The sequence below is a fragment of the Lepisosteus oculatus genome, chromosome 22, assembly GCF_040954835.1.
Source record: "Lepisosteus oculatus isolate fLepOcu1 chromosome 22, fLepOcu1.hap2, whole genome shotgun sequence".
Taxonomy (NCBI): Eukaryota; Metazoa; Chordata; class Actinopteri; order Semionotiformes; family Lepisosteidae; genus Lepisosteus; species Lepisosteus oculatus.
Genome location: NC_090717.1, coordinates 3193115 through 3219645, shown reverse-complemented (window position 1 = coordinate 3219645; position 26531 = coordinate 3193115). Strand labels below are relative to the sequence as shown.

At 41.2% G+C, this 26531-nt stretch overlaps 1 protein-coding gene across 2 annotated transcripts; it reads left to right on the top strand.

Annotated features, from left to right (window-relative positions):
* Positions 1-10316: 10316 nt before the first annotated feature.
* Positions 10317-26319, top strand: chfr (checkpoint with forkhead and ring finger domains, E3 ubiquitin protein ligase). 2 transcript variants are annotated; one of them, XM_015365925.2, is made up of 17 exons: positions 10317-11094; positions 13172-13271; positions 15194-15303; positions 15786-15857; positions 16161-16361; positions 16648-16803; positions 16907-17081; positions 17476-17630; positions 17855-18017; positions 18817-18959; positions 19219-19335; positions 19446-19529; positions 19755-19825; positions 19998-20085; positions 21219-21326; positions 22042-22114; positions 22513-26319. In XM_015365925.2, the coding sequence occupies exons 1-17, from the start codon at positions 10983-10985 to the stop codon at positions 22553-22555; spliced, it is 1971 nt and encodes a 656-aa protein (XP_015221411.1). In that variant the 5' UTR covers positions 10317-10982; the 3' UTR covers positions 22556-26319. The 2 variants fall into 2 exon arrangements, with proteins under 2 accessions (XP_015221411.1, XP_015221412.1); XM_015365926.2 differs by lacking the exon at positions 10317-11094 and adding an exon at positions 11141-11419.
* Positions 26320-26531: the final 212 nt, after the last annotated feature.

Below are 26531 nucleotides of genomic sequence, written 5' to 3'. Positions count from 1 at the left end.
AGCATTCAATGTGGATGCCAGCCATGCAGTACTTTATATAGCATTTACAATGAACAGATGTTTGTTACATGTGGGCTTTTACATTTAATTCTTAAAGGACTGAATCGGTTTCAGGACATCTAGCTCAAGATCTCTTTTCAATCTTTGTATCTTTTGGCTTCTGCGTGCAATATTTCAAGTAGCTATAAGGGAAAGCATATGCATTTGAAAACTGGCTTCAAAAATGTTTCACCCAAAGCCAAGAAAAATTTTAACTGTCTCCTGTGGAAAACTGTCTGGCACAGCAGTTTGAAAGTGCTTATCTGGTATCTGTGCAGTAGTTACTCACACAGGATAACAATCCTTATCTTATCTTTTGCTGTTTGTTAATGTCAGGGCTTAAGAGCTGCTTCTCAACTTGCAATAAAACTCTGCAGAAGGGATTGTTTGCAGATTAGTCAACATGGGCCTTTGTAAACTGGGAAGCCCTCTCAGAAAACACAAAATGCTTTCTTTGTCATGCACAAGTTCCTGTGTAGACACATGACCATGCAGCCCATAGCTGTTCACTCTTGTTAAATAATGCAAACAGAACAGTTGGCCTGTCAGGTCTGGCCACACGGGTTACAGACAAGCTTGTGACAGAAAATAAAAACGACACACCCAGAGGCACAGCAATGTGATAAGAAAGACTCAGCATCTACTTTCTTTCTCTTGGCAAAGGGTTGGACAATAAGAACATAAGGATAAAAAAATGACTAGTTAGTAACTAGTAGATCCCAAAATCAGATATGAGAAAAAAAGCTCCATTTCCTTTTTTCTTGTCTGTTTTACGACAATTCAGTTATGACTGTAGTTCCATTTGAACTTTAAACAAAAAAAAACGTTTTTATAGGAAGAAAATGACTCACATATGATTGCATTATCTCACCTCACGCTCTCTGTGCCAGTTGCCAAAGTTGTTAGCAATTCACTGTAGGACTACGCTGTATTGCCAGCAGCCATATCACCCTGCAAACCACTGAAGCTCAGCAGGTGTGAGCCAGGTCAGTACCTGGATGGGAGACCTCCTGGGAAAACCCAAGGTTGCTGCTGGAAGTGGTGTTAGTGGGACCAGTACGGGGCGCTCACCCTGTGGTCTCTGTGGGTCCTAATGCCCCAGTACAGTAATGGGGGACACTATACTGTAAAAAAAGTGCCATCCTTTGGAAAAGCCATAAAACTGAGGTCCTCACTCTATATGGTCATTAAAAATCCCAGTGTGTTTCTTGAAGTTAGTAGAGGTGTAATTTCCCATTGGCCCTTACCAATCATGGCCTCTTAATAATCCCCATCTCTGAACTGGCTTCATCACTCTGTTCTCCTCCCCACTGAGAGCTGGTGTGTGGGGAGCGTTCTGGCGCACTATGGCTGCCGTCGCATCATCCAGGTGGGGCTGCACACTGGTGGTGGTGGAGGGGATCCCCATTACCTGTAAAGCGCTTTGAGGGGAGCGTCCAGAACAGAGCTATATAAGAGTAAGAAAAAAGGGGTCACCACCTGGAAAGTGTTGCAATGCCACCCATTTTCTAGAAGCCCTGATCAAACTAGTTGGGGCAAAAACAACTTTCCATGGAGTTGTCAAACCTTGAGAAATAAATCGCCTTTGTCTGTACCTCATCAGCATTATTGCTCAGGCTGAAACAAAACACGAGACAGCCTCTTGTCATTATCAGTGAAAGACTGAACTCTGACTAACTGCTTTGGGCCACCAAGAAAATGACTTTCAGGGTGCCAGCAGGCGCACTGTGCGTGACCCAGGCTCTCTCAAAACAGGAGTGGTTTTTGAACATTTACATGTAAAGTGTCATTCATTTACAAGTTTAGAGGCATTGAGGCTGTACGACATGTGAAGGGTATATTTGAATTGCTAAGGGCACATATTTCAAATAGTAAAATAGTTTGGAATAATTAACTTCCCCCTGATTTAAAGGCCTTTGTTTTGCTGCAGCATTTTGCATACAACAGTAATGAATGAGTGGAAAAGGAAAAAGAAAAAAGTTTCTAAGAAATTATTTTAAGTGCTATTATATATCTCGATTTATTACAGTGTATCTTAGGAACCACATATTAAACCTGGTTATGAGGCCCCCATGAGCACACCATGAAAACACACCCCTTTTAGAAGTCATGTGATTCTAACAGCCAATTGAATGCCAAGAGAGATCTCTCAGGGACCATGACCTGCTTTTTCCTCATTGGCTGCCTGGTAATATTCATTGATTGCCACTACCATCTTCTCTAATGACTCACATTCTCAGTTCTGCCACATTTTACCCACTCAAAAGCTGAGGGAGCTCCCCCCTCCCCTGAGCTTGGGAAATTGCCCCGCCTGCTCAGACCCTGCCCCATGTTCAAAGCCTACATCCGACACAGGCTTGGCTTTGAGCACAAATAAAATTAGCAAGCTGGCTTCAGCTGAATTAAATGGCCCGTTAATATTTTTGAGCCTCATGTCGTGACACAATAGTGTAATTGCAGCTAATAAGCACCTCCACAATTACTGGGTCCCGTGTATTGAAAACAGGCCATGAATAATGCATCGAGCATGATCCCTATCGCCGAGAATGCAAGGGGTGCCATAATTTGGAAGGGATTACATTTTATGTTCCAAAGAAAGGCCTGAAATTACAACCTACAAACAGCTAAAGCAAAGAAAATAAATCAGTTCTAACTGCCTGCAGAATGGCATCTTCAGCAGCAGAGAATACGTACGACTGTTAATGGACTGTAGTGGCGCTCAGATGTACGATTGTTTTTATCTTGTGTGTCCTATTTTCCGTCTCTGTCCTTCTTACAGCTGGGAATGAGCAGCACCAGAGAGACTGAAACTGCAATAAAACGTAGCTCAAAATGTTATATGTATAGTATCTTCTTTAAGTTGTATGTTGCGGCAGTATCGTATATTAAATGACAGCCACACATACCCAACGAAGGGGTTCTATGATAGTCTTGTGTATAAAACCATTTTGTAAAAACATCTATATTTTCATCAAGTACCTTTAAAGGAATTCAGTTTGAACTGTCTGGTTGTCTTAGCTGAACAGTACCTCCTTTAGTGCTTGACTGGAGTGTTGATGGCTAGAAATTTAACACCTCAGAACAACAAGCAGTGCTATTGAATGGTGCCCATCTGAGTCCATTGTGTTCCACAGAGAATGTGTCTAATCTTTCATCTCCTTGTTTATTTAGATGGGGGAGCAGATATCCATGTTCTGAAGGCTAACCACTACGCCATGGGTTAGTAATGCAATGACAGACAGATTGCATTGGAGGGGAAAATGGTGTTTTAACCCTGATTGCACTGTAAAGGACTCAGGATGGAGCAAAGGGATAGGGACTCATTCATTTGTACTTTGAATCCGTTTTGCTCTAGCCTCGGAACTGAAATGATGTCTAGTGAAAAAATGTGTTTGCTTAATGCCACGGACACTAACTGAGCCTCTACAAAAATCACCTGTAATCAGCTTCACTGTATAGCCTATCAAGTGCACAGGTGAGAAATTGAATTGGGAGTGAATTTTAAGAAGACTTCAGTGGGATGTAGCCACAACACCAGGGACTCCCCTACTTTCACAAACATTGCGCTGGGATCTGGGACCTTGATATAGTGTCTCCTTTACAGGATGGCGTCTCCTACAGTGCAGTGTTCCGTTCAGCATCCTGGGGTATCGAAACTCTGGCCCAGGGGCACAAACACCCCCTACTGATCTGTCAGCCAAGACCTCTTACAGAACTTGAAGTCACCTGACGCAGTATGAGCTGGGCCCAATCTTGCCAGGATCTGACTAGATCAGGTAATAATATGGTCAGGGTACTGTAATTCTTACCTCTTGTAAAATAATTGTTGAGTGTAGAAATTAGGGCATGAAAACATGGAAACCACAAGACTCGGGGCGATTTTCAAACCATTTTGATCAAATATTTTTTACTCGAAACAATTTGCCATTCTGGGTGCAGATTTTTAATTTCACTCTTTAAAACACTGTCCTGAATTATAAACTTGTCATCAATGAGTATATTAAAAATACAAAAATACCTCCATACAGTAACTAAATGATGTGGTATGTGATTGTTAGCCAGCTAAAGTAACTTGGATGTCGTAAAATTAAGTTGTTCTGGTTGTTAATATAGGGAAAATAATACTACTATTCAAGTCAAATTATACTCTCTGGCAAAATATTTATTCTGTGGAACAGGTTTGAATTAAAAGTTTCACAACACCATAATTACACATCCGAGGATATTACGGAATCCAATAATACAATGCATCTAATTTTATTTGCGTGTAATCTCTTCACCCAAGGTAATCACCATTTTCAAAGGGCACGCTCGCGGCTTTCAATGATAAAACGTTTTAAATACGAAGTGGCTGGAGCTCAGAGGTGCTCTCTGTTCTTTCGTCTTTGATTCCAGCGCGGGGCTTTGACAGAGACACGCTGGGGATTTGTAGCTTGTGATCTCCGAGGTCCTTTGACGAATGAGCGAGTTTATCAGGAGAACGGGGAGATACGGCTCTTTTTGCACGGGTGGAATTTTAATGAGGGTGGGAACCGTACGTGAAATAAACTGGAAAAAAAAACATCGATATTCGTGGATAAAAACCACGTATGTGTCACTCACTGTCCTCTTTTTAAACAGCGGTATAACCTTGCATGAGGTCTTTTGAGTCCCCGAGGGTAGAGCAGAGAAGGCAGAGTGTTTATAGGAAGAACAAGTACTACCCCTAGTGGCCATGCTGAGGAGGTGCAAGGTTTTCAGCTCCGCGGGCTGTTCCTGGGCTCCTACAGATAAGTTAACCTTGTGATAAAATGCTAATGTGTGATGAATGTTGTGTTAATTAGACACGGTCTTTCACAATTAACTATGAGGACATCCAGTAGCAATTAACCAAACTCGGAAAGATAATTTAGAAAGCAAAAAAGGGAGGCTTATCAGCCTTCCACGGGGGTCCCATTTGACAACATTAACGTTGATTTCGCGTTTATTTAATTAATTACTCGTTTGATGTTTTGAGGAACTACTGCATCATAATCCATGATCATTCCCTCCAGTGAAATATATTGATTGACAGTGTAAAAAGTTTAAAGCAAATCATGATGAATTTATCTCCTGTTCTCGTCCCCCGGTAAGAATACAACATTTGTGTAGCAACGCTACTCTGGTGGTTTAATTGGAAGAAAAATCCGGGAATGAATACGCTCAAAATGAATAGGGACGTGCCTGTCTTCTGGGGTGTAGTCTGCATTCTCCAGAGTGTTTGCTTTCTCCCAGTTAAAGGTTGCTTTTCCTACACACAGCTAACGATGAGAAATGAGTGCATTAGTGTTAAGGGCCCCCTACACTCATCAGCTTCCACTTTAACTATTAATAATGCGCTGCAGAATAAACGAGGGAATTGCAGAGATTAGTCCAGCATTAAGGAATCATTTGCAGCTTCTATTAAAGCAGCAGTTTGGTATTTCTCTAATCAGACAGATTAGAGTGGTTGTAATTGAAGTTTATAAAATCCTAAATGATAGAGAGAAGGTTACCCCCAAGTTACTATTTCATATACCACAAAGTACAACCGAATGGCCTGGCTGGGATCAGAGTGTGCCAGAAGTGTACTTAAGAACTGCAAATAGGTGTTGATTCTGTGGATCACTAAAGCATTTTTCTGCAGCTGTGCGTGCAGTTCCGAGAAACCCCATCTACACCACTCGCACATGGGTCATTCGACCAGATTCATTGAGGCTGGGAGCTCAGTAAAAACTAGAAGACATGGATTGAATTTATAAAACACAGGGCATGCCAGAAACCTCAAACAAGTTTCAACAGAAGCCCTCCTTATCTGCAATGCATCAACATCCTGCTGGTGAGAATTTCTTTGCCAACTGAGCTTAAGCACATGATCTCAATGAGATCACTAGAGTGATGAAGAGGAGGGATACACTGACTGCCCCCAGGGCTGGCTGGAAGCTGGCTTTCACCAAATATAACTGGTTATTCTAAACCAAATTTGTCAAGTGTCAAACGTTGACGTTTTGCAAGGCAAAACAGCCATATCCTACAACACAAATACTGTAAGAAAGGGTGTATTGTAATGATTTAAGCCACTTATTGTATTATGTCAGTCTGAAATGTATGTACATAGGCAATATGCTATCCTGTAAGTACCACCTCAAAGTTTTTACTGGGTTACTTGTTATAAACAATAGACTTACAAAAATGCTAAGAAGACTAACTGGATTGATTGAATCAATTAACTACTAGCAACCAAATGGGCTAGATGAGTCTAATGCCCCCTTCTTATTCGTAATCTTTCTTGTATTCTTGTGTATTTCAGAGATATCCAAAAATCCAGTAATGTTCACCTAACCTCCAGCTAAACCCAGTTTAAGTTTAAGTGGAGAAACAGCTGGCACTACCTACCCAAATAAAGATTTTAGGAGTCAGACCAGCCTTCTCCAATGCCAACAGCCACCCCACTATGATGCTAATGATCAGACTCTGAGCACTATTTTAATTATTTTCTGTGCAAGTCCAACTGATAAATGAATGCTTCATATAAACCCCCTTGCTCAGCACTTGGAAAATTGATCTATTAATTGAAATATCTCCTTAATCATTGATTATTTTATACGGATCCCCTCTGTGGCAAGAGCATGCAATATAATGAAAATGTGTTGTTCTAGGCATCCTCCTTTAGACTCTGTGTCAATTCACTTAGTTGTATTTAAGTGGCAGTAGCAGTGTCTGCCAATATTCCTCATGATCAGCGCTGAGCTGCATCAATGCAGACAACAGGATCGCTACCACTTTGATCTGGGAGCCCAAAAACACACCTCTTAGTTTAATGCAAGGGCAGAGTTAGTCAGTGTAGAAGGCTGCTGCCATTCCTTGTTAGATGGAAATGCCAAAAACCCTATTCACAACCTCAAGTGAGGTGTTCACTGACCAGCAAATTTAGTGAACTTTCAGTAGGGAAACTCTGCCTTTGGGTGATGAGATCTGTAAATGTTATAGGTTTTTACTTTCATTTTAAGAAATGTTGCAAATCATCATATCATTGAGGAAGTACCCCTCACACAATGTGAAGTGGTAATTAGGGGAAAAGGAAATTTGAACAAAAGGTTAAGGTTCAAATCCCTCTTAGGGACATTACTGCTCACTGTAAATCTGATTACTCCAGTAAGCACAGCAGCATAGAAGATGCGCTGAATCAAAGCACCAGGCAACAACGAGTCTCACATGTGATGTTTCCACCCTAGAACAGAAAAGGTGCACATTTAAATAGATATTAAGTAAAGGATGTGTTCCAGTCCTCTACTATGAGAGGTGTGACTGAGACCCCCCCAGTACCAGAACCCACTGAAGTTCAGCAGTTGTGAGCCTGGTCAGTACCTGGATGGGAGACCTCCTGGGAAAAACTAAGGTACCTGTTGGAAGAGGTGTTAGTGGGACCAGCAGGGGGCACTCACCCTACAGTCTATGTGGGTCCTAATGCCCCAGTATAGTGACAGGGACACTGTTCTGTAAAAAGGTGCCGTCTTTCGGATGAGATGTAAAACCGAGGTCCTGACTCTCTGTGGTCATTTAAAAATCCCAGGGCGCTTCTCAAAAACACTAGGGGTGTAACCCCAGCGTCCTGGCCAAATTTCCCATTGGCCCTTCCCAATCACGGCCTCCTAATAACCCCCATCTCTGCTCTCCTCCCCACTGAGAGCTGGTGTGTGGTGAGAGTACTAGCACACTCTGGCTGCCATCACACCATCCAGGTGGGTGCTGCAGATTGTTGGAGGTAGAGGGGATCCCCATTATCTGTAAAGTGCGTTGAGTGGAGTGTCCGGAAAAGTACTATATAAGTGTAAGCAATTATTATTAGTAGTAGTTTTGCATTGGTTCAGAGCTCCTTCTCCCACCTGGCCTGTGTCCTTCAGTCATTTGAAGTGATGACATCAAACCCTCCCAGTGGATGGGCTGGCAAGTGCAAGCAGACAGGCGAAAGAGATTAAACAGCCTGTCACTCTCTTATCTGGCCCAGACACAGCCAGCAGCAGTGACCTCCACCCCCCTCCGGGACCCTCCATCCAGTCTGAAAGCCGGTGGGATGAGCTGACTCCAAGCTGGCTGACGAGAATTGCTCCTGTCAGCACAGAAAGAGGTTCCCTTGGCAGGCGAGGGCTTTGCTTGTGTGTCTCCACTACCTGGGCTCTGGGTGCAGTGTGAGTGACCACTCTGCTTCTCTCTCTCTCTGGTGGAATGCACTACAGGCTTATCAAGACCCTCTTTCAAAACACTGATCCTGGCATTAGCCATTTGTGGAAGGGTTTGGAAAAAATCTGCAAACAAACGTTTGTAAAACAGCAATTTATTTGTAGATCAGCAAGGGTTGTTGGTAGAGTCTATTAAAGCTCTCTAAGATATGATGAGGAAACCCATTTACAACAAGGGTATTTATCTAAATGCTTTACAGCGGATCTACACAGGAATCCAACGGTGCATAAACTGCATATTACTATGGACAGTATTGTCCCGAGAGAGCTCAATCTTCAAACATCTCAGTTCAGGCGAGTGAGCAGATCCACTGTGTTTCCCAGCTGGTCAGCGCTGGAATCCTGTGCAAGTCTCGCCTCCTGATGTACCAAGAAAGAAAAAAATGCAACGCTTGATCATCAGTTAATTGCATTTGTATAGCACCTTTCATCCCCCATGAAGATAAAGACGTCATTATATGCCAGCTTTCCCAGTAGCAATTCAGGGGGAGGTGTGTTTACTTCACCAATTAACCCGTGGGAGAATTGAAGACATGCCAGTTTGGGGAAGCCATAAAGTGAGGGTGAGCTGGTACAGCAGGACTTACACCTTTACACTCACACACAGCACCCTGGCATCTTTATTGGCCAAATAATCAGGCAGGGCCTTGGGTTACACAGCTCTGCTGGAGCAGAACGGCCTCTTGGAACCTTCCTAGAGCGGCCATTTGGAAATTCTAGGCCAGAGGCAAGGTCGCTACCTACTTGTCCACCAACACCAGTTAATAGCAGCAACCTAGTTTTCCTTAGATATCCCCCATCCCTGCTTGTGGACCAGACTCAGCTACTGAGAACCACTGACATCAGACTACAAGGCAATAATCACTGCTCAGGCTGCGTGCATGGTGACACGAGGCTTTGAGGTCTCTGTTTGATTGATTGATTATTTTGAATATGCTCCGGTTTCCTCTCATGGACCAAAGACATACTGGAATTGTTAATTGGCTTCTGGGAAAATTGGCATAATGTGTCCGTGTGTGCCCTGTGATGGACTAGCGCCCCTTCCTGGGTGTATCCTGTACCTATAGGTGAACTGGATAAAGTGGTTATAAAAAAGGTGGACAATGCAGATACACCATGAGAATTCAAATCCCCCACCCCATACACTCAAGAGCACCAAAGCACAGGAATTAAAGATTCTTTGACTGGTGAGAGCTTTCTTCCGTCAAGACATAAAACAATTGAATTGCTTGTGCTTCACTTGACATGAGGCTTCATCGCTGTTATTGATCAGATTGAAGATTGGATTGTGAAGGCTCGGTCTGGAATGAGTTTCATTTCCTCACGATTTGCCATTTAACATCATTTTTTTAGATAATTACTTTTTGGGCTTGTGCTTTTTTTTCAAACTTTTCTGCTTGTTGCGTTTGTTTTATACAGTACGGTTGTATTACATGCTGTTGTGTTGGACATGTATGCCCACAGGGAGTGTGGCATTTGCTGACCTGACATTTACAGTTTCGGGTGCCCCTGGGGCAAGGACAGCATTACTGTCTGTTAACGGGAACATATGGACTCAAATTCAAATCCCATCCTCGACCACGACAAAGACAGAACACTATTACTATCATTACTAATAATAAATAGTTAAACAACGTCTGATACTTTTCAGACTTAGTTATACTGGTCTTCACATTATTGTAGCAATTCCGCATTATTTTTCACATTATTTCAGTAATTCCGTTTAACAAAAAACATGTTTATCTGGTGTTTTATTTACAGGCAATTAGAAGACGCCGCAGTGTGTACGAGCTATCTAATTCGCTGCAGTCTTCTAATAATTGCACAGGATCTACAACGCAAGCGTTTTATACTTCTAATTTGTCTGGATTCTTTTTTTTTAAAACATGTAACATCCGGGATACTCCATTAATTATCTCTTTCTTCCCAGCCCAGTCCCTACCCAGTGAAATTCCCCCGTCACGTGGTGCATGCCCTTACAAGACATGTCTTATCCCTTTCCGGCTTCATTCCCCCACTCCACAAACCCCGCCCCTCCCCGATCAGCTGATGTCTGTAAATACCTTCGGTTGCCAGGAAGTACGCGAATATTTCCTGAAGCAGTGAAAAAAAAACGGGAAAAAAAGAAAGGGGCTTTTAAATTTTTTTTGTAAAGAATGTATGCGTGAGAGAGCGATGATGCCGAGACGCGTCGTGTTTTGCTTTCGGTCTCGTTTCGGTTGTCTGGTGGAAAGGCCGTTGGGCATCCAAGTTCAAAAGATTTAAGGTCTATTTTTGGGACTTCTCGCAGACGGCGACAAAGTAATTGGAAAACGGCCTGGAAAAAAAAGGGGGGAAAACCGCGAGGGTATTGTTTCTGTTTGCTATGATCGGACGAGAAAGGCATGCGTGTGCTGGTTTTAGCCGTGTTGGCGTGCGTGTTTGAGTGGGAAAGTGCGGCGTGTTAATTCATCGGGAGTTGAGACGGCAGGAGCGACGCGACCTCAGCCTCGTCAGATGATGGGTGTAAAGTTTAGTTTCTAACGTTTAGCCTCGCCCAGGGCATAGTTTTCGGCTGATGGTAGATCTGTAACAGGGCTTTGTGCCGGGGATCGGGCTGTGTCGGCTGCGGAGGTCTCGGCGGATTTCAGGGCTGCCCGGAGCGGAGTGAAGGTGAAAGAATTGGCGTCTCGTCTAGCTGGTGTCTGCTCCCCCGTCAGACGTGCAATGCAGAATCGTGGAAGAGGTCAGCCGTGGGGAAAGTTAGTTAAAGTCGACGCGGGTTCCGAATCGGAAATACTGCTCGTCAACAAAGAATGCACGGTGGGGAGGAAAAAGGGTGAGTTCCCCGTTTTATTTTCTAACCCCTCAACGATTGCCAGCAGCTGGGCCTTGGTTCTCGGTTTGAGCTGCAAGGTGTCGTCTTATTCCACCCCCCTCCGACCTCGTGTTGTCGAAGACGGGTGCAGCTCTTCTATCTCGAGTGGCGTGAGCCCAGATTTTCCAAACGACTTTCATGTTCCTGCAGAAGAACTATTATTTTTTTGTTAGAAGAAAGGAATCGGTTTCATTCGCCTGATCGAAAGGATTGATTCTGGTCGGCTTGCTGCTCGTCGCTGTCTCGCATTCCGTGCCGGTTTCGATGTAATGTACAGGAATGCAAGGTTATAAACTTTTTTTTTTCGTCCGTTTACTTTTAAAATTTGACGGGAGGGTTCTGACATTAAATGACGCACTTGAGTTATATTAATCCAGACACATTCTTAAGTGATTCGTTTTTGTAAGTTAATGGGAACTTAATAAAAACGGTATGCTTTTGGTTATGCGTTTAGTTTCTTTTCCTTATCCCATACAATTTAGAAGGGTCGTTTTTTTTTTGTTACAGTGCAGGTAAACTTTTTTTTTTTTACCTGGGTCAGCGAGGGCAGAGCACTTACTCTTAAACTTTGTGTCTGGGTGAAATTCATGTAGGGAGCCCTGGACAGTGAATAGATAATTTAAAAAATGTTTTCGAGACATACGTGGATATACCAGACGATTGTCTGATATTTGAGTGAAATGAATACAGCAGTTTTTTTTAATCAGATAACATAATTACAAAAGAGAATTTCAGCATGAACAGTTTCTGTTCTTTGGCCCCCAGTACAGCCCACGCACTACAATGCCGTCTTCAGCTCCGTACACTTTAGACACCCTCTATTATTAACAAAGAGGTCCATACAGGACATGTGCACAGAATATTAAGTAGTTTTTTTTGTTTATTGTTTTGTTCAAGGACGGAGAGAAAGCAACAAAGGTTCTGTCTCCGAGTTTCTGTCTCAATCCGCCCTATTATCTAGGATTTTCACGAGTCTGGATTTCAATTCGGAGCTCCTTAAGGGTTAATTAAGATGCAGTACTCCCTGAATCGTAAAAGGAAAATTGGTACAGATTTTATAGTTTCTCCTATTAACCCGAAGAGACAAGGTCTAATTGTGAAATTAAACAGTAGTGACACTGTGGCGGTCGCTATCCCCGTTTCCTGTTAGTCTGCACGTCATTATGTAGTCCTGTGAATTTGTAATTATGAGCTCTGTCCAAACTTGGAAAACGTGAGGTTTGTGCTGTTTTCTTAAGGCCATGTTGCTCATGAGTTTTGGGGGAAAGAAAATCTGTTTGCATCAAACAGACAAGTGCACATTTTAACTAAGTATAAAGATTTAGAACTTTATGCTGCAGTTACTCTAGCTAGTTCTTACTCTTTCATTTATCCTAATGTGTATCTGTGATGTTACTTTTTATTATTTTAATTGCACTTAACTGTTTTTTTCTTTTTGTTCGACTTCTCCTTGTTCAATGTAGATGTGTTTATGAAGAAATAAATCCAATTAAATATTTTATTCTTCATTTCTAATGATACATGGTGCATGCTTTAGATGTACAAAAAATAGCACACTGCTTAATAAAGTGCTATAAAATAAAAAAAATATCTAAAGGTTGTGTAGTGGTTGCCCTTGCTGAAGGATAATTTAGTATTTAAAATGAAATGAGGCAGCACTGCATGTCTAACATAGTTATTTTAAATTACAGCTAATACCCGCTAATCTAATTTTAATTGAACAGTGTGTTAATTTAGATGCAGCTGTTTAATGTCTGGTGTTTATCAGTGCCTTTTTGTAGTTTTGTCTCACGAAGTGTATTGATTTGGGGAATGTGTTGCTGGACTCATGAGGCTTGGGAGTTCTTCTGCTTTATTTTTTTACAGCCTAGGAATAAATTGATTTTAAGATTCTTAAGCAGGTGAACAGAAAACAACTTCATCTTTGTCCCCAGCTGGAGTATGAATAAATCAGTCTGTCCCTGTAGAGGTTTTAATGAATTGCCTTAATTCTTTTTTCCACAGTGGTAATTCATCAGCAGTTCTCTTTGTTTTACAGGCTGCGATCTCTCTTTTCCTGCAAACAAACTGGTCTCAGGTGAACACTGCAAAATTGTTCAGGATGAAAGCTCAGGGGAGGTGTGGCTGGAGGACATGAGGTATGTTAGATTGTTTCCTTTGTTTATCCAAAGCACACCTTGGAAAAATCTTATTTTCCATGTCCTCCTGCCCTTTAGTCGAACTGCATTGCGATGCTCCATACAGCAGAGAAGCAGGGCTCATCTTCTAAGGACATGCCAGAAAATGTTATCCTTTTTATTAATCTTCAGGGTTCTGATCTTTTCACCACAGGGTCTGTTACTTTCGGAGTTACTGATAAATGTACAGTAGGTGAAAAGCAAAAGATTTAAAAGGGCATGTTTTCAGATAGGCGATCAATACAAATGGTTCTCGAAAAGAAAATTAGTAAACCTTGTTTACAAACAAGTTGTCTTGAGCGAAGATGTTATCCACTTAAGCCGACGCTGTGTTGCGCCTTTTGGAGATCTGTGTTTTCAGAGAGGGGTCTTATCAAGTGTCTCTGAGAGAAAATTAAAGTGAGGTGATTATTCTCTCCCATTGTGATAAGCGTCCCCTGAAAGCTCAAGAGAACCAATTAACTCTGGGTGACTTTAACAGAGCATGCAAACAGCCTGTACACTCCCACACTGCAGACTACTTTGGTGAAAACCCTGTCTGCACCGACACTGATTCTGAAGTTGCTCTCGTACTTCATCTGCTGTCCTGACAGAGATGTCCTGCTTCAAGTCCGGTTGAAGCTTTTCAGATTTAATAATTCCTGCTAAGAGACCAGATCCTGTGCTTTTGATTTTGTCTTAGACATTTTCAATTGCTTTGGCACCATGGATATATGCCCCTGTACCAAGAAAACCAGTTAGAAGTGAATTTCTTTCTAGCATCCTGTTTCTTTAGTTCAGGTAAACACCTTAAAAATAAGGTTTTGATTGTGCTCATTAATTGTTTTTGCCAGCAGTAAAAAATGATGGCGGATATCGTGGAGCCATGCCAACAAATTTAATTGTAATCGTCAACTAACTAGCTTTTGGATAATAAAGCTGCTGGCACCACCGGGTAATCAAAGAGGCCAGTGTTCTACAAACTGCTGAATAGTCAAGATACAGGCCTTTAGGCTGTCTGTTCTCTTCCTAAAAATGCCTCAAAGAGAACATGATGATAATTCATTGTCTGCTCTTGCATTAACTGCTTCTAAATAGAGACAAAGGGGAAATCTGCACAACGCAGGTGATATTTCCTTTGTGCAATGTGTATAATTTAATATTCATAGCTAATTAACCTCAAGGAATACAATTCACATTGCATTTTCAACATCTGTGCAAAAACATGACACTTAAGCACTAGTTAATGCTAGTGGATTATTGTGAACTCGCACTAATTTAACACATCTGGAGAAGTGTAGGCCCTGCTTAATAGTCCCTAGGTAAACTGCAGATATTGTTTTAATGACACAGTAATCAGGAATAACAGCAAAAAAAAGTCTAATGCAGTATAATGCTGTTTTCCTGTATTTTTAAAGCCTTCTTTGTAGCTCCTTTGGGAATGCGAAGCAGTGAGCCTCGAAGGTAGTTTTTGGGCTAGATTTCTTCCATATTTCACTCCATTATGCATAACATTTGTTATCCAGACAATTGTAATTTACTTTTTAAAATAAATCACATGATCTCTTTTTTTAAAATTAAAAAGTGTCCAAATATTTGCTTCAGTTTTGATTTACACCCTGCATGGGGTTTCGTTTTGATGGAGCATAGAGTAGCAAATTACAATGAATTGAGTCAGTGGGGAAGTACATGCTAAATTAGGAATACCAATGCGTAGGGTTTATTACTCTGTTTTCAGATTTCCTAGACTAAAAAATGGGAAGAAATTCAAATGACACAATTGAATTAAACGGTCTGGCAAGCAAAGGTTTTTCTTTTTAGTACCCTTCGTTTGTTGTAAGCCGAGAGTGTCAGCTGGAAGTTTATTTAGGTTGTGATGTCTTGGTTTGTTTAATTTCCAACAGCACCAATGGAACGGTGATAAATATGTCCAAAGTGGTGAAAAGACAGATGTGCCCTCTACAGAATGGAGATGTGATCTATTTTGTGTACAGGAAAACTGAGCCAGAGCATAGTAAGTACATTATCTGCGGTTCCATTCAAATGAGATTTATTTATTTGTCCTTATATTTCAGAACTTGACTGTACACTCTTTATAAAAAAAATGCGTTCAAAGCTGCAGTAATAATTCTGCTACAAGATAGTTCACTTGAAAATAACTCTGACATGTTTAGTGACACTTTTGCAGTATAAGGTTGTGTGTAATTTGACTTTTTATATATTGAAAGTTCATTCATATCATTTGTGATTCATATTTTGTTTGGGATCAAGGATATTGTACAGTTTTTTTTTTGTACCGGAGCCTCTTAGATTTTAAGACCACAAGCAGTGGATTCACCATGTAACCTTTTTAATCCGAATGAAATAAATATTACCAAAGAAAATCTTAGTGTGAACTAGGTATACTCTCATCATGGTCAACATACACAAATATTATTAATTTATCATTTTACTACAGAAGAAATAAAACTGTGCCTTTGCAACTCTTTTTTTCAGACGTTGCCTATGTTTATCAGTCTTTGCCTGTTGACCGGCCATGTCTGGAAGGCGTCACTGCTGACATCACTGGTGAGTACAATACATTACTTGATGTAAAGACAGTGTTCTGAAACTGCTCCTTTGCTTGTCCTCACTATTACATAATGATGTTGCAGTTGTCTGTGTTGTGTTCACGAAGAAGCTAACATGAGGTTGGCGTATTACACAGGCTAATAATATTAGAGATGGTGTATTATTTTCACTTTGCCACTGAGAAGTAAAAAAAACAAAAACAAAGTTAAGGTAATTAGGAATGAAGGCCGCTTATTGCCTTATTTGTTTGTTGAGAACAAAATTTAATGTACAATGACATGTCTTTGATTTGACTCACAGATGTACTGTATTGCGGAAGCTTAAAAAGCTCAGGTGTGGGTGCCAGTACAGACGATTTGTCTGTCTCTCCCACCCATACGCCACCTCAAGTCATGCAGGATCCCCCTCAGGACGAACCTCAACCTTCCACCTCTACATCTAACCTCTATGTCTCAGGTGCTTGTGCCACAGACTTGGCCACCCTACAGCCTTCATGTTCAGGTAAAACTGATATCTGCACCCTTTGACGGCATTGGGAACTATGAACTATGAAGATCTAGAGCTATTGTTACTGAGCTTGTGCTCTCTCAAATGTAAAAATGTAAAAAAAAATACTTAAAAGGCACTGTACTTGCATAGACTTATGTACATACAATGACTTCTAAAATAAAGTCTGTAAATGCCTTGTTCCGTGACTGCAGCAAGGAGATTCTGATCCAGCAGTAGATTCACTGCTTTTGAGGTTCAGGACATGTTCCTCCTGCTGACTCGTGTTCTTCTCCCCAAGAACCTCAGGGCGATCCAGTGGAAGACCCCAGGGCAGCAGAGGGTTTAAGGTCCGAGGCTTATCCTAATACTGAAGCAGACAGCACAGGGCCTGCCGTCAGCTCCGATCTGAAGGAGGATGAAGAGACTGGACCAGAGAGAAAAAGGAGAAAAACAGGCAGGTTCACGTTCTTTCCAATCTGTGTTACTTCATCAATATATTCAGGCATTAAAATGAATGATCACCTTTCTAAATCTTTTTTTTTTTTATATATATATAGACAATGATGACCACTTTAGCTTACCTGGTCCTGGATTCAGCAAAGCTGAAAGCTCTCCAAAGGTGACTGTGAATCCTTTAATGGAGAAGGGCAAGACCGGGGAGCCAAAAACTGACAAGATGGAGGAGTCTCTCACTTGTATCATATGCCAGGATTTGCTGCATGACTGCGTGAGGTAAGACCACAGCACTGAGTCACGACATGGTGCATTAAACACTACACCAGTGGAATACTGTCGATACTACGGTTCAAAAGGATGTAACGGTGGCGTTTTATAAGGGTAGCGCATATCTTTTATAGATGGGAGTTATTCTAGGTATTAAAGCTAAAACAATAGTGCAGTACCTTTTCATCTTTCTTTTCAGAGATTCTTAATGTCTGTGGAGCATATAAAGTATCGGAGAACAGGTTTCATTTATTATGGAGGTGGTTAACATTCTGTAGACGAGGTAGTGTGGTATGGATAATGGATAATACATGAAACCTGACGTTAGCCAGTGTGACTCAGTCTTGTTGATCTGTTCTTTCTAACTTTCAGGAGTCTCTAAAGCTTTGTTTTTGTTCTCCAGCCTACAGCCATGCATGCATACTTTCTGTGCTGCCTGCTACTCTGGCTGGATGGAGCGCTCGTCTCTGTGCCCAACCTGCCGCTGTCCCGTGGAGCGCATCCGAAAAAACCACATCCTGAACAACCTGGTGGAGGCTTACCTGCTGCAGCACCCAGGTACACCCCACAGGACAGTCTGCGCACCGGGCTGGGGTTGGGTTACAGCGAGGGCACGAACGCCCTTTGTAGCTCAATCCAGTGCAGTTCCTACATCCGTCTTGTCTGAGTCCTTTGCTGCTTTATTTGAAGTCGGAGCGGGTCTTTTTTTTTTTTTCTAGAGAGATCTGTAATAGTGGAAACTTGTCTGGTCCCTGTTGACAGACCTTTCTGTTCCCTCGCAGAGAAGTGTCGAAGTGAGGAAGACTTGAAGAGCATGGACAAGCGGAATAAAATCACTCAGGATATGCTGCAGCCCAAAATCGAGCGCTCATTTTCAGATGAAGAGGGCAGTTCGGATTATCTCTTTGAGCTCTCTGATGTCGACAGTGAGTCTTCCGATATTAGGTGAGCATGTCTGCAGGTTTCTGTTTCTTTTCTGGGGCCCATTATAGGAATTTAGACGAGGGCTTGCTTCACCTCTTCCTTTTCTATTGTGCTGTTTTTGGATTATAATTAATAATTGCTTACACTTATATAGCGCTTTTCTGGACACTCCACTCAAAGTGCTTTACAGGTAATGGGGACTCTCCTCCACCACCACCACCAATGTGCAGCATCCACCTGGATGATGGGACGGCAGCCATAGTGTGCCAGAACACTCCCCACACACCAGCTCTCAGTGGGGAGGAGAGCAGAGTAATGTAGCCAATTCATAGATTGGGATTATTAGGAGGCCACGATTGGTAAAGCCCATTGGGAATTTCGGCCAGGGTTACACCCCTACTCTTTTTGAGAAACGCCCTGGGATTTTTAATGACCACAGTGAGTCAGGACCTCGGTTTTACGTCTCATCCAAAGGACAGCGCCTGTTTACAGTATAGTTTCCCCATCACTATACTGGGGCATTAGGACCCACATGGACCGCAGGGTGAGCGCCCCCTGCTGGCCCCACTCACGCCTCTTCCAACAGCAGGAGGTTCACACATCAGCCTCACACCTGCTTAGCTTCAGTGGGTTGCCAGTTGTGAGTTGCAGAGTGATATGGTGATATGTTATCTCAGGCTTTGGCTGTTTAAATGTTACTAACCAGCTGAGCAGGTTTTGCCAAGATGACCGTATTTTTCTTGAAAGCAACTTAAGAGAATGCTGCAATCATCTTGATGGTACCAGCTCCTAATTTAATTTCTCCAATGCTTCCCTTCAGTCAGCCCTTCATTGTGTGCAGGCAGTGCCCAGGCTACAGGAAAGACCCACTCCTGGTCCCTGTGGTCTCTGGCCAGGCCCATGAAGAAGGGGGTGCCAAGGCATCAGGGGAAGTTCCCTCCACATCCACTAATATTCCTACAGGTATAGACCACATTTGTGTTCAGTTCTAAAAATTCCTTATTTTCTCTTTAACATCACTGCACCTCCATTCCTAGTGGATAATCAATCTGATTCTCCATGATGTATTATTTGGACATTGACATGCATGGTGAATAGGCATATGTTTTTGAATATCAGAATGAATATAGGCCAGATTGTCAGTGCTTAGTCTCTGAACTCTGATATGATTGGGTGCATCTTGCAGAAATATCTAAGAATATGAATATTGTCTCCATTTCAGCGATCCAGGAGTACGTCTGTTCCCCGCAAGGGAGCCATGTGATCTGCACCTGCTGCCTGCAGCCCATGCCAGACCGTAGAGCTGAATACAATAACCAGCAGCTCTCTCTGCAACAGTGTGAGTACTGGGCGCTTATGCAGCCCCAAACAAGAGATTTGCTCACTGTTTTTCCCATAATGCATAATGTTCATGCGAATGTCCAGGTGATCACTCCCTCTGTTCTTCAGGTACGGTGTGCCAGCGGCCGTTCTGCCACATGTACTGGGGGTGCAGTCGAGTGGGCTGCCTGGGGTGCCTGGCACGCTTTAGTGGTAAACACCTCTGCTAATTCTACAGTTTCAGTCAAGGATCTTCATTTTTTTCATATTTATTTTGTTACATGCATTTGAACAAATATGCTCCCTATATTATACAGGCTTCTTTTGTGTTTCTTTCTAGCATTTTGCCTTGTGGTGCTGTTTAGGTAATTGTCATTTGCAGATTTTAGGTATAAAATTGAAACATGAAGTTAACTTACTATGCTTCTCTTTTCCTAGACCTCAACCTAACTGACAAATGTTTAGATGGAGTTCTGAACAGCAATAACTATGAGTCAGATATCCTCAAGGTAACCTTCTGTTTCAACTTTCTTTTTTTATGTTGCCTGGAGGAGACTGTAATGTTTGTATTTTATGTGTGACAAATGTTGTTGTACAATGCATGTGAGAGATTTCAGTTTTGACTTTAACCGACAAAGACATTTCTTCACAAATCTAAAGTGCAGTTTTATTTTGATGTAGAATTACCTGGCTTCCAGAGGAATCTCATGGAAAGAGATGCTCCAAGAAAGTCTTCTAGCTCTGCAGCAAGGGACGTTTTATTTATCAGGTGAGTTAAAATGTCAGATACCAACTGCTTGGAAAGAAGAATTGTCATATTATCTTAGCTGTACAAACCTCATGGTGTAAATTTGTTTTGTATCCAATCTGTATGCATTAAGTGGCTGCATTCTGAAGCGTTTGTGGTAATTTTTATAAGATTAGTTACATTTCTATTTTAATTTTTAAATTATTTTTGTTGTAACAATTCAAATGAAAATGCTTATGCATGCAACAGCTATATTACTTTCATTGTAATAAAGGGATTTGTGAAGCCATTCATACATTGGCATAATTATATACAGTTATATATATATTTGATATTTGTATGTAGTGGATTGTTTTATCTAGAAGAGGGTCCACTTCATTCACCTCTGAAATGTACCTATAGCTCCACTAGACCTATACAGCAGGTCAGCTGGAGAAGTCAGAAATTGCTTCACCTGTGGAATTAATAAGTAACTTAGAGACACCAGATTGCACAGAAACTCCATTGCTCTCTGGTTTAACACTCCTACTCTTTCCAACTGTGCCATGAATTTTTTTGGCCAAGTAGTGACGAGTTACGTTTAATATCTCATCCAAAGGACAGTCCTTCCTGCAGCATTGTGTACTCGATCATCCTAGGGATGAAATAGTTCTTACAGTGGCATGCTGTTTTTCCTTGGATGTCTCCCATTCCAGTACTGAGTAGGCCCAGCCTTATGTAGCCTCCAAACTCTGACAAGAACAAGGTACAAGATGGTAGTACTGTAGCCTAATTATTACATATTTATTACGAGACATCACAGATTGTTGTGGGATTGAATACATCAGTGTTCCACTGGAGGGCACTGGTGGCCTTGTTAAGTGCCTTTTCCTGGCAAATCCCATGTCGCAATAGACCGTTGGTTCTAGACCACACTTTTGGACTTGGATGCTGTTTGAACCTTAGTAACGTTGTACCATGTGACTTGTTGCATGTCTTGTTCTCTATTACTGGGTCAATTCTGTGGTTTGGTACTGGCTACCATTTTTTTTGTTGACCCTCATTTTTGTATATATCCACTTTTGCCTCGTTGCATATTAATGGTTTGTATCGGAAATCATTACTGATCGTGAACACATTGAAGATGGAGAACTCCCATTATCTTCTTTTTGCAGACTACCGAATCACAGCTAATGCTGTGCTGTGCTACTGCTGTGGGCTGCGTGCCTTTAAAGAGCTAACATATCAGTACCGACAGAACATCCCTGCTGCAGAGCTGCCAGGTAGGCAAAATGAAGTTTGTTAAACACTTGGCATTTTTTAATGGTTGGAAAGCTGGCAGTTGTCCCCTAGCGACCTTCCATGTAAACTCATCAACAGTCTAGGAAGAACCTGGTTTCAGTCTCTGTATCAGGGGGTGAGCAAACCTTGTCCTGGAGAGCTACAATCCAGCAGGTGTTATGGGTCACACTTGTAACATGTTGTAACCTGTTTCAGTGAGTATTGTGGTCATTTAACAAAGGAGCAGGGTCTCTTTAATTGCTTTGTTTTAAGAGGTGTCGTGGCTAAGTGGTGAACTCTTGCAAGTTTTTAGACCCTATCTGTAAAATCTGTGCATTTAAGATAAGATCACTTTATTGGCCATATGCAATTTCTTGCATTAGGAATTTGTCTTTTCGCAGACCCCAGCTTGCTCTCCATGAGACACACAGACAGGGAGAGAAGCTGGGGGTCAAAGTGCAGGGTCAGCCATTTATACAGCGCCCAGTTGGGGTTAAGGACCATGCTCAGGGGCCCAATTGAGTGGGATTCCTCTGCTGGCCGAGGGATACAAACCGGCAACCTTCCAGCCACAGGCACAGATCCTTAGCCACAGAGCCACCGCCCCGCCCTAAGATTTAGGCAGTCTTAGACCAGAGCTGGGCATTGTTGACCTGTGTATGTGCATGAAGAGACAGCGTATGCAGTTCATCTGATTGGGGTGATCTCTCTTTACAGCTGCTGTGACTTCCCGGCCAGACTGCTACTGGGGACGCAACTGTCGCACCCAAGTCAAAGCACACCATGCAATGTAATTTCTTTAAAGATTTTTTTTAAATTAAAATCTATGACATAGTGAACATAGATCTACTTAGACGTTGAATACTCACCACAGTGTCAGTCAGACAAGTATTAACATTGCACTTGGCAGGTTCAGCTTTTTGATTTCAGTGCTCTGTTTCTGACATGCGATCAGGGAATATTCATGTGAAACAGCAGAGGGAGCTTCTGCTTGGTCTGAGGTTGATTTTGATTGGAGGACTATAAGATGGTTTTTCACCAGTCCTTTTTTTATGGGGAAAAAATACAAGTGCTGTAACAATCTATTGAATTTTCTGATTCATGGCTTTACCATGGCTTATAGATTATTCGCAGGACATTATGGCTCCAAAATTAATGATAATAATTAATTTCATTTTATCCTTTTAGGAAATTCAACCACATTTGTGAGCAGACCCGTTTTAAGAACTGAAGATCTGTGAAAACATTGCTCTTGACATGTTAATGGGATCGTCTTCGTGGACTGACTCATGATGCTCAAGTCTGAATTTTTTCCAGTTGTACCCTTATATTAAAGTGAACGACCATGCAGTTTACTTTGCTGTGTAGCACAGCATTGTTCTAAAGCAGCTAATGTTTATTTGCTTTTAAGTGGTCCATATCTTGTTCTGACTTGTTCTGTGTAGCAAACAATATCAAGTGACCTAATACTGGACCTACCTGTCTTCATACAGTGAGTGTTAAGGAAAAACATGTGGCAGGGCATAAAAAGACCATTTTCTCAGACTAATGACAAATGTTGAGCCTGACCACCAGTGTGTGTCAGACATGTGGAAAGAGGGCATTAATACAATGCATTGTAGTATTAGTGCATTTGAACACTTTCAGATAAGTTCCCTACATGAGAGCCGTTCAGATTTGAATTTACCTTTTTACAGTGCTTAGCAAAAGTACTGGCTTGTCACTGGGTTTATAATCTTGACAAAAAAATCATTTGTATATACAGTACACCAGTGTTAGATGCTAGATTTTGTTAGCCTTTCTTGATCAAGTGAGGTTATAGTTGAGAGGTTTTCTTAGCATACAGTAGTGACAGATTGCTGTGTATTTGTACTCCATAGCTGTTTTTTTTTAACGTTAAGAGCACATTTATCCAATACCTTATTAATCATTAAGTTCTTAATTCGTCTTGTTTTAGGGATTTCTCTTCATGCATAAAGTTCTTCTTGTTCTATAACGTAAAGGCTTACATGTATTATCGTCTGAGCTTTCTTATTCATCCTTATTTACAAGAAGTTTTCATTGAATGTGCTAGGTTATTAATTACTTCAGGCTTGCCTGCTTCAGTGTGCTTTGCTGCTTGTGGGAAAGGACATGGAATCCATATTTATTTGTAAAAGGAGTTACTTTGTGTTCTGCGTGTTTCAAGGGGACGCAGTTTCATCAATGTATGATGTTAGCAAGTAATATAGAGAAGTTATGTGATCGTTTTGTGTTTTTTATGCTGGTCGGCGTAAGGCATGTGAATAGGTAGCTAAAGATTTGTAGGTTCATCAGATGCCTCACAGACTAATGTATGCTTTGCTTAGGATAATCAAATGTGAGTTGACTAAATAGTACAAAGAGATCCATTTGTTAGTTCAGGTGGTAAAAGGCAATTTCCCATCTATAGAGAGCAAAATTGTGATACCTGAGTAGCACAATTAGTAGGTTAATTAGAAACAGTTAGTGGAAAAGAGTGCCATTCTCTTACCTATCTATTTTTATAGATGACCTCATTATATAATACAAGCAGTATTTTCTTCTTATGCCCTTTATTTAGAACTCACTTATTTCTATTTGCGCATCAACTGCCTCATAATTCATTCTTTAATCTTCATGACATGCATTATTACTGTTTTTTCGTTTTTCGCACTTAAGCGTCAGGTGATACAATGTGTTTTAATTTCTCTCTTAATTCATACATTTAAGAGACTTTCAGAGCAATGCTTATTTATGTAACTTCTCATAATTTTTGGAAAGATTTTGAAAAGTTTTTCTCCCCTCAGTATTCTATGGCACTTTTTTAGCACTTTTTGCTTAATAGGGATTATTCAAGCAGAGCTCGGCGTTTGTAAACTCAGCTGCTTCGGAAAAATGGTAAAGGTGGGTGGAATGGCCTACTGTCTAGTAATTGTTACTTTATTGGGTGCGGTTTCAAAATCATGGAAGCCGTGGTGGTGATGGTATCTTGGTGCTCTCGGGCTGACAGTCTCATGGTTGGTGATTGCAAGACAGGAAAACAAGGGAGATAAATGAAGGCTGCAGATTGGTGAATACTGTGTTGTGCTGCTAAAGTTGGTAAGCAATGAAAGGTTATGCACAATATTTTGAAGTCACTGCAATCCTTTTTGAAACCATGTGTAGCCTTCAGACAAACCTTTTTCTATGTAGCTGCAAGATTTTCAGTCTTTTTAGGCGTTAAGTTGCTTTGCTTGTTTCTTCACACTCGGCGTATGTCGGATTCAGTGACGTTTGAAGTTATTCGAATAACAGAACCTGAAACATTGTCTGATGGCAATAAAATCTCAAAATTCACACATTGTTCAGTTGGAAGGGTTCAGTTACCATAGAACTGTATACCTACGTTTTTCACTTGGGGGGGAAAAAAATCTGTAATTGCCAGATCCGCTGAAGTTCTGGAGGCCTGAAACACCCGGATGAGATTTGTAACTGTCATGGCCGAGACTGACATCAGGACTTGAAATGGTAAATGCATCTATGGAAAAGGGCAGAATTGCTGAAAATGTGAACGGTAACATATCAATTCCTTACCTGGACACTGCCCCACCACACATGGGTTACAGAGTTGTACAGTTTAAAACTGTCCACTGAGGAAGAAAAAAAATGAAGATTAAACACCATCGTGGTAATGGCTGAAAAAATGGGGAACGAATCACTTTAAAAAGATGGCCTTATAACATTCTGTTATGCTGGTGTTGCATTGTACAGTTTTTTATATTGTAGTAATAGAGACTTCATTAGGATTAATTTCATGTAGGGACCTTTTTAGTGATGTTAAGTTTTTTGAAGCAGTGTTAAAAAATCGGCACGTGAATAATTCCAGTCTTTCAAATTGGCCTTTTTTTTTTTTCTTTTACAAGCAACATTCTTCAAAGTCTGTTCACAATCTAGTATTCCAAAGCACTGTTCTTTCTCCCATATGTCTACCTGGGGCTCCAGTACAATGGATTAGAGAACAAGTAATTGCCATTTTAGAATGTCCAGTTTATTCCAACCGGGACATGTTGTGAATAATGTGGTTGGACAGGTCATTTGTCCAAAGTTTAAATCGCCAAACTTTATCTAGCCTGGCAATAGATGTACAGATATTGCAGTAGATGAGTGAGATAAAAGGCAAATTTAAGTATAAAAACAACTGTACTGTACATTTTCTTATTATGCAAAAAAAAATAGTGTTGTAATATTGTTACAAGCTTGCGTTCATGCCTTATCCCCTTTTTGTAGGATTTCGGGTAAATTGTAAATGAACTGTCCCATCACTGACTCTGCTGTTTATGTAATCATCAACCACCAACTTTTTAAAGGTGGTATATAAGTAAAATTCAGTCTTATAAGGTGCTGTAAGAGTATTTGTGCCATAGGCATGGTAGCAGATGTCAGCACTGCCTGTACTCCAGGTTGTTTTTTGTGTTTAATTCTCCAGTGCTGGTGCCTCTCACTATGGGTTAACAATGTGGCATTCCTTAGCAGATCAAGCCTGCCCTCACGCCTCTCATGCAGGCAGGTCAGTTTTAGCTTACTTAATTTTCATAGTCTTGAATAGAAGGGTGAGGTACGTTAAGCTAAGAAACATTGGAGCTGCTGATCTGGAACAGGAGTTAAGGAGGTTTTGTGGCAGATTGATGTTGCCTCAGAAGGAAACATTGTATTCTAAGGCAAATATTCTCTCATGTGGAAGAGTAAGCATGGATTAAACTACACTTGGCATCACAAAAGACCAGTCAATTCTACCTCATCAAAGCTTACAACAGGTGTAGAAAGTCTTTGCATTTTTGTTCATATTTTGATTTACTCAAGGATTAAGCAGGAATATTGATGTAGGATCTAAAATACTTAATGCCTTTAAGAGCTTCTAGAATCTTGCCTGTACCATCACTGCTTAGGTAATGCATTGTTAGACTGACTTTGTAATTAAGGAAACTGTTAACTGCACTAATAAAACACTGCAAAAGAGCTTTTGAAGTTTTCCTTTCTTGAATATTAAATAACATTCTAAAAATATACCCACCTGGTTATTCACAGCTGATAAATGCTTGTCCTGGTTTTGAACAGTTCAAATCCTGCATATTAGAAGTTAACCTCTAAACCTACAGCAAATCCCAAAGCCCTTTCATCTAGAATCTCAACTAAGTGTTATTTTAATGGCTGTCTAATGAAACAATCAT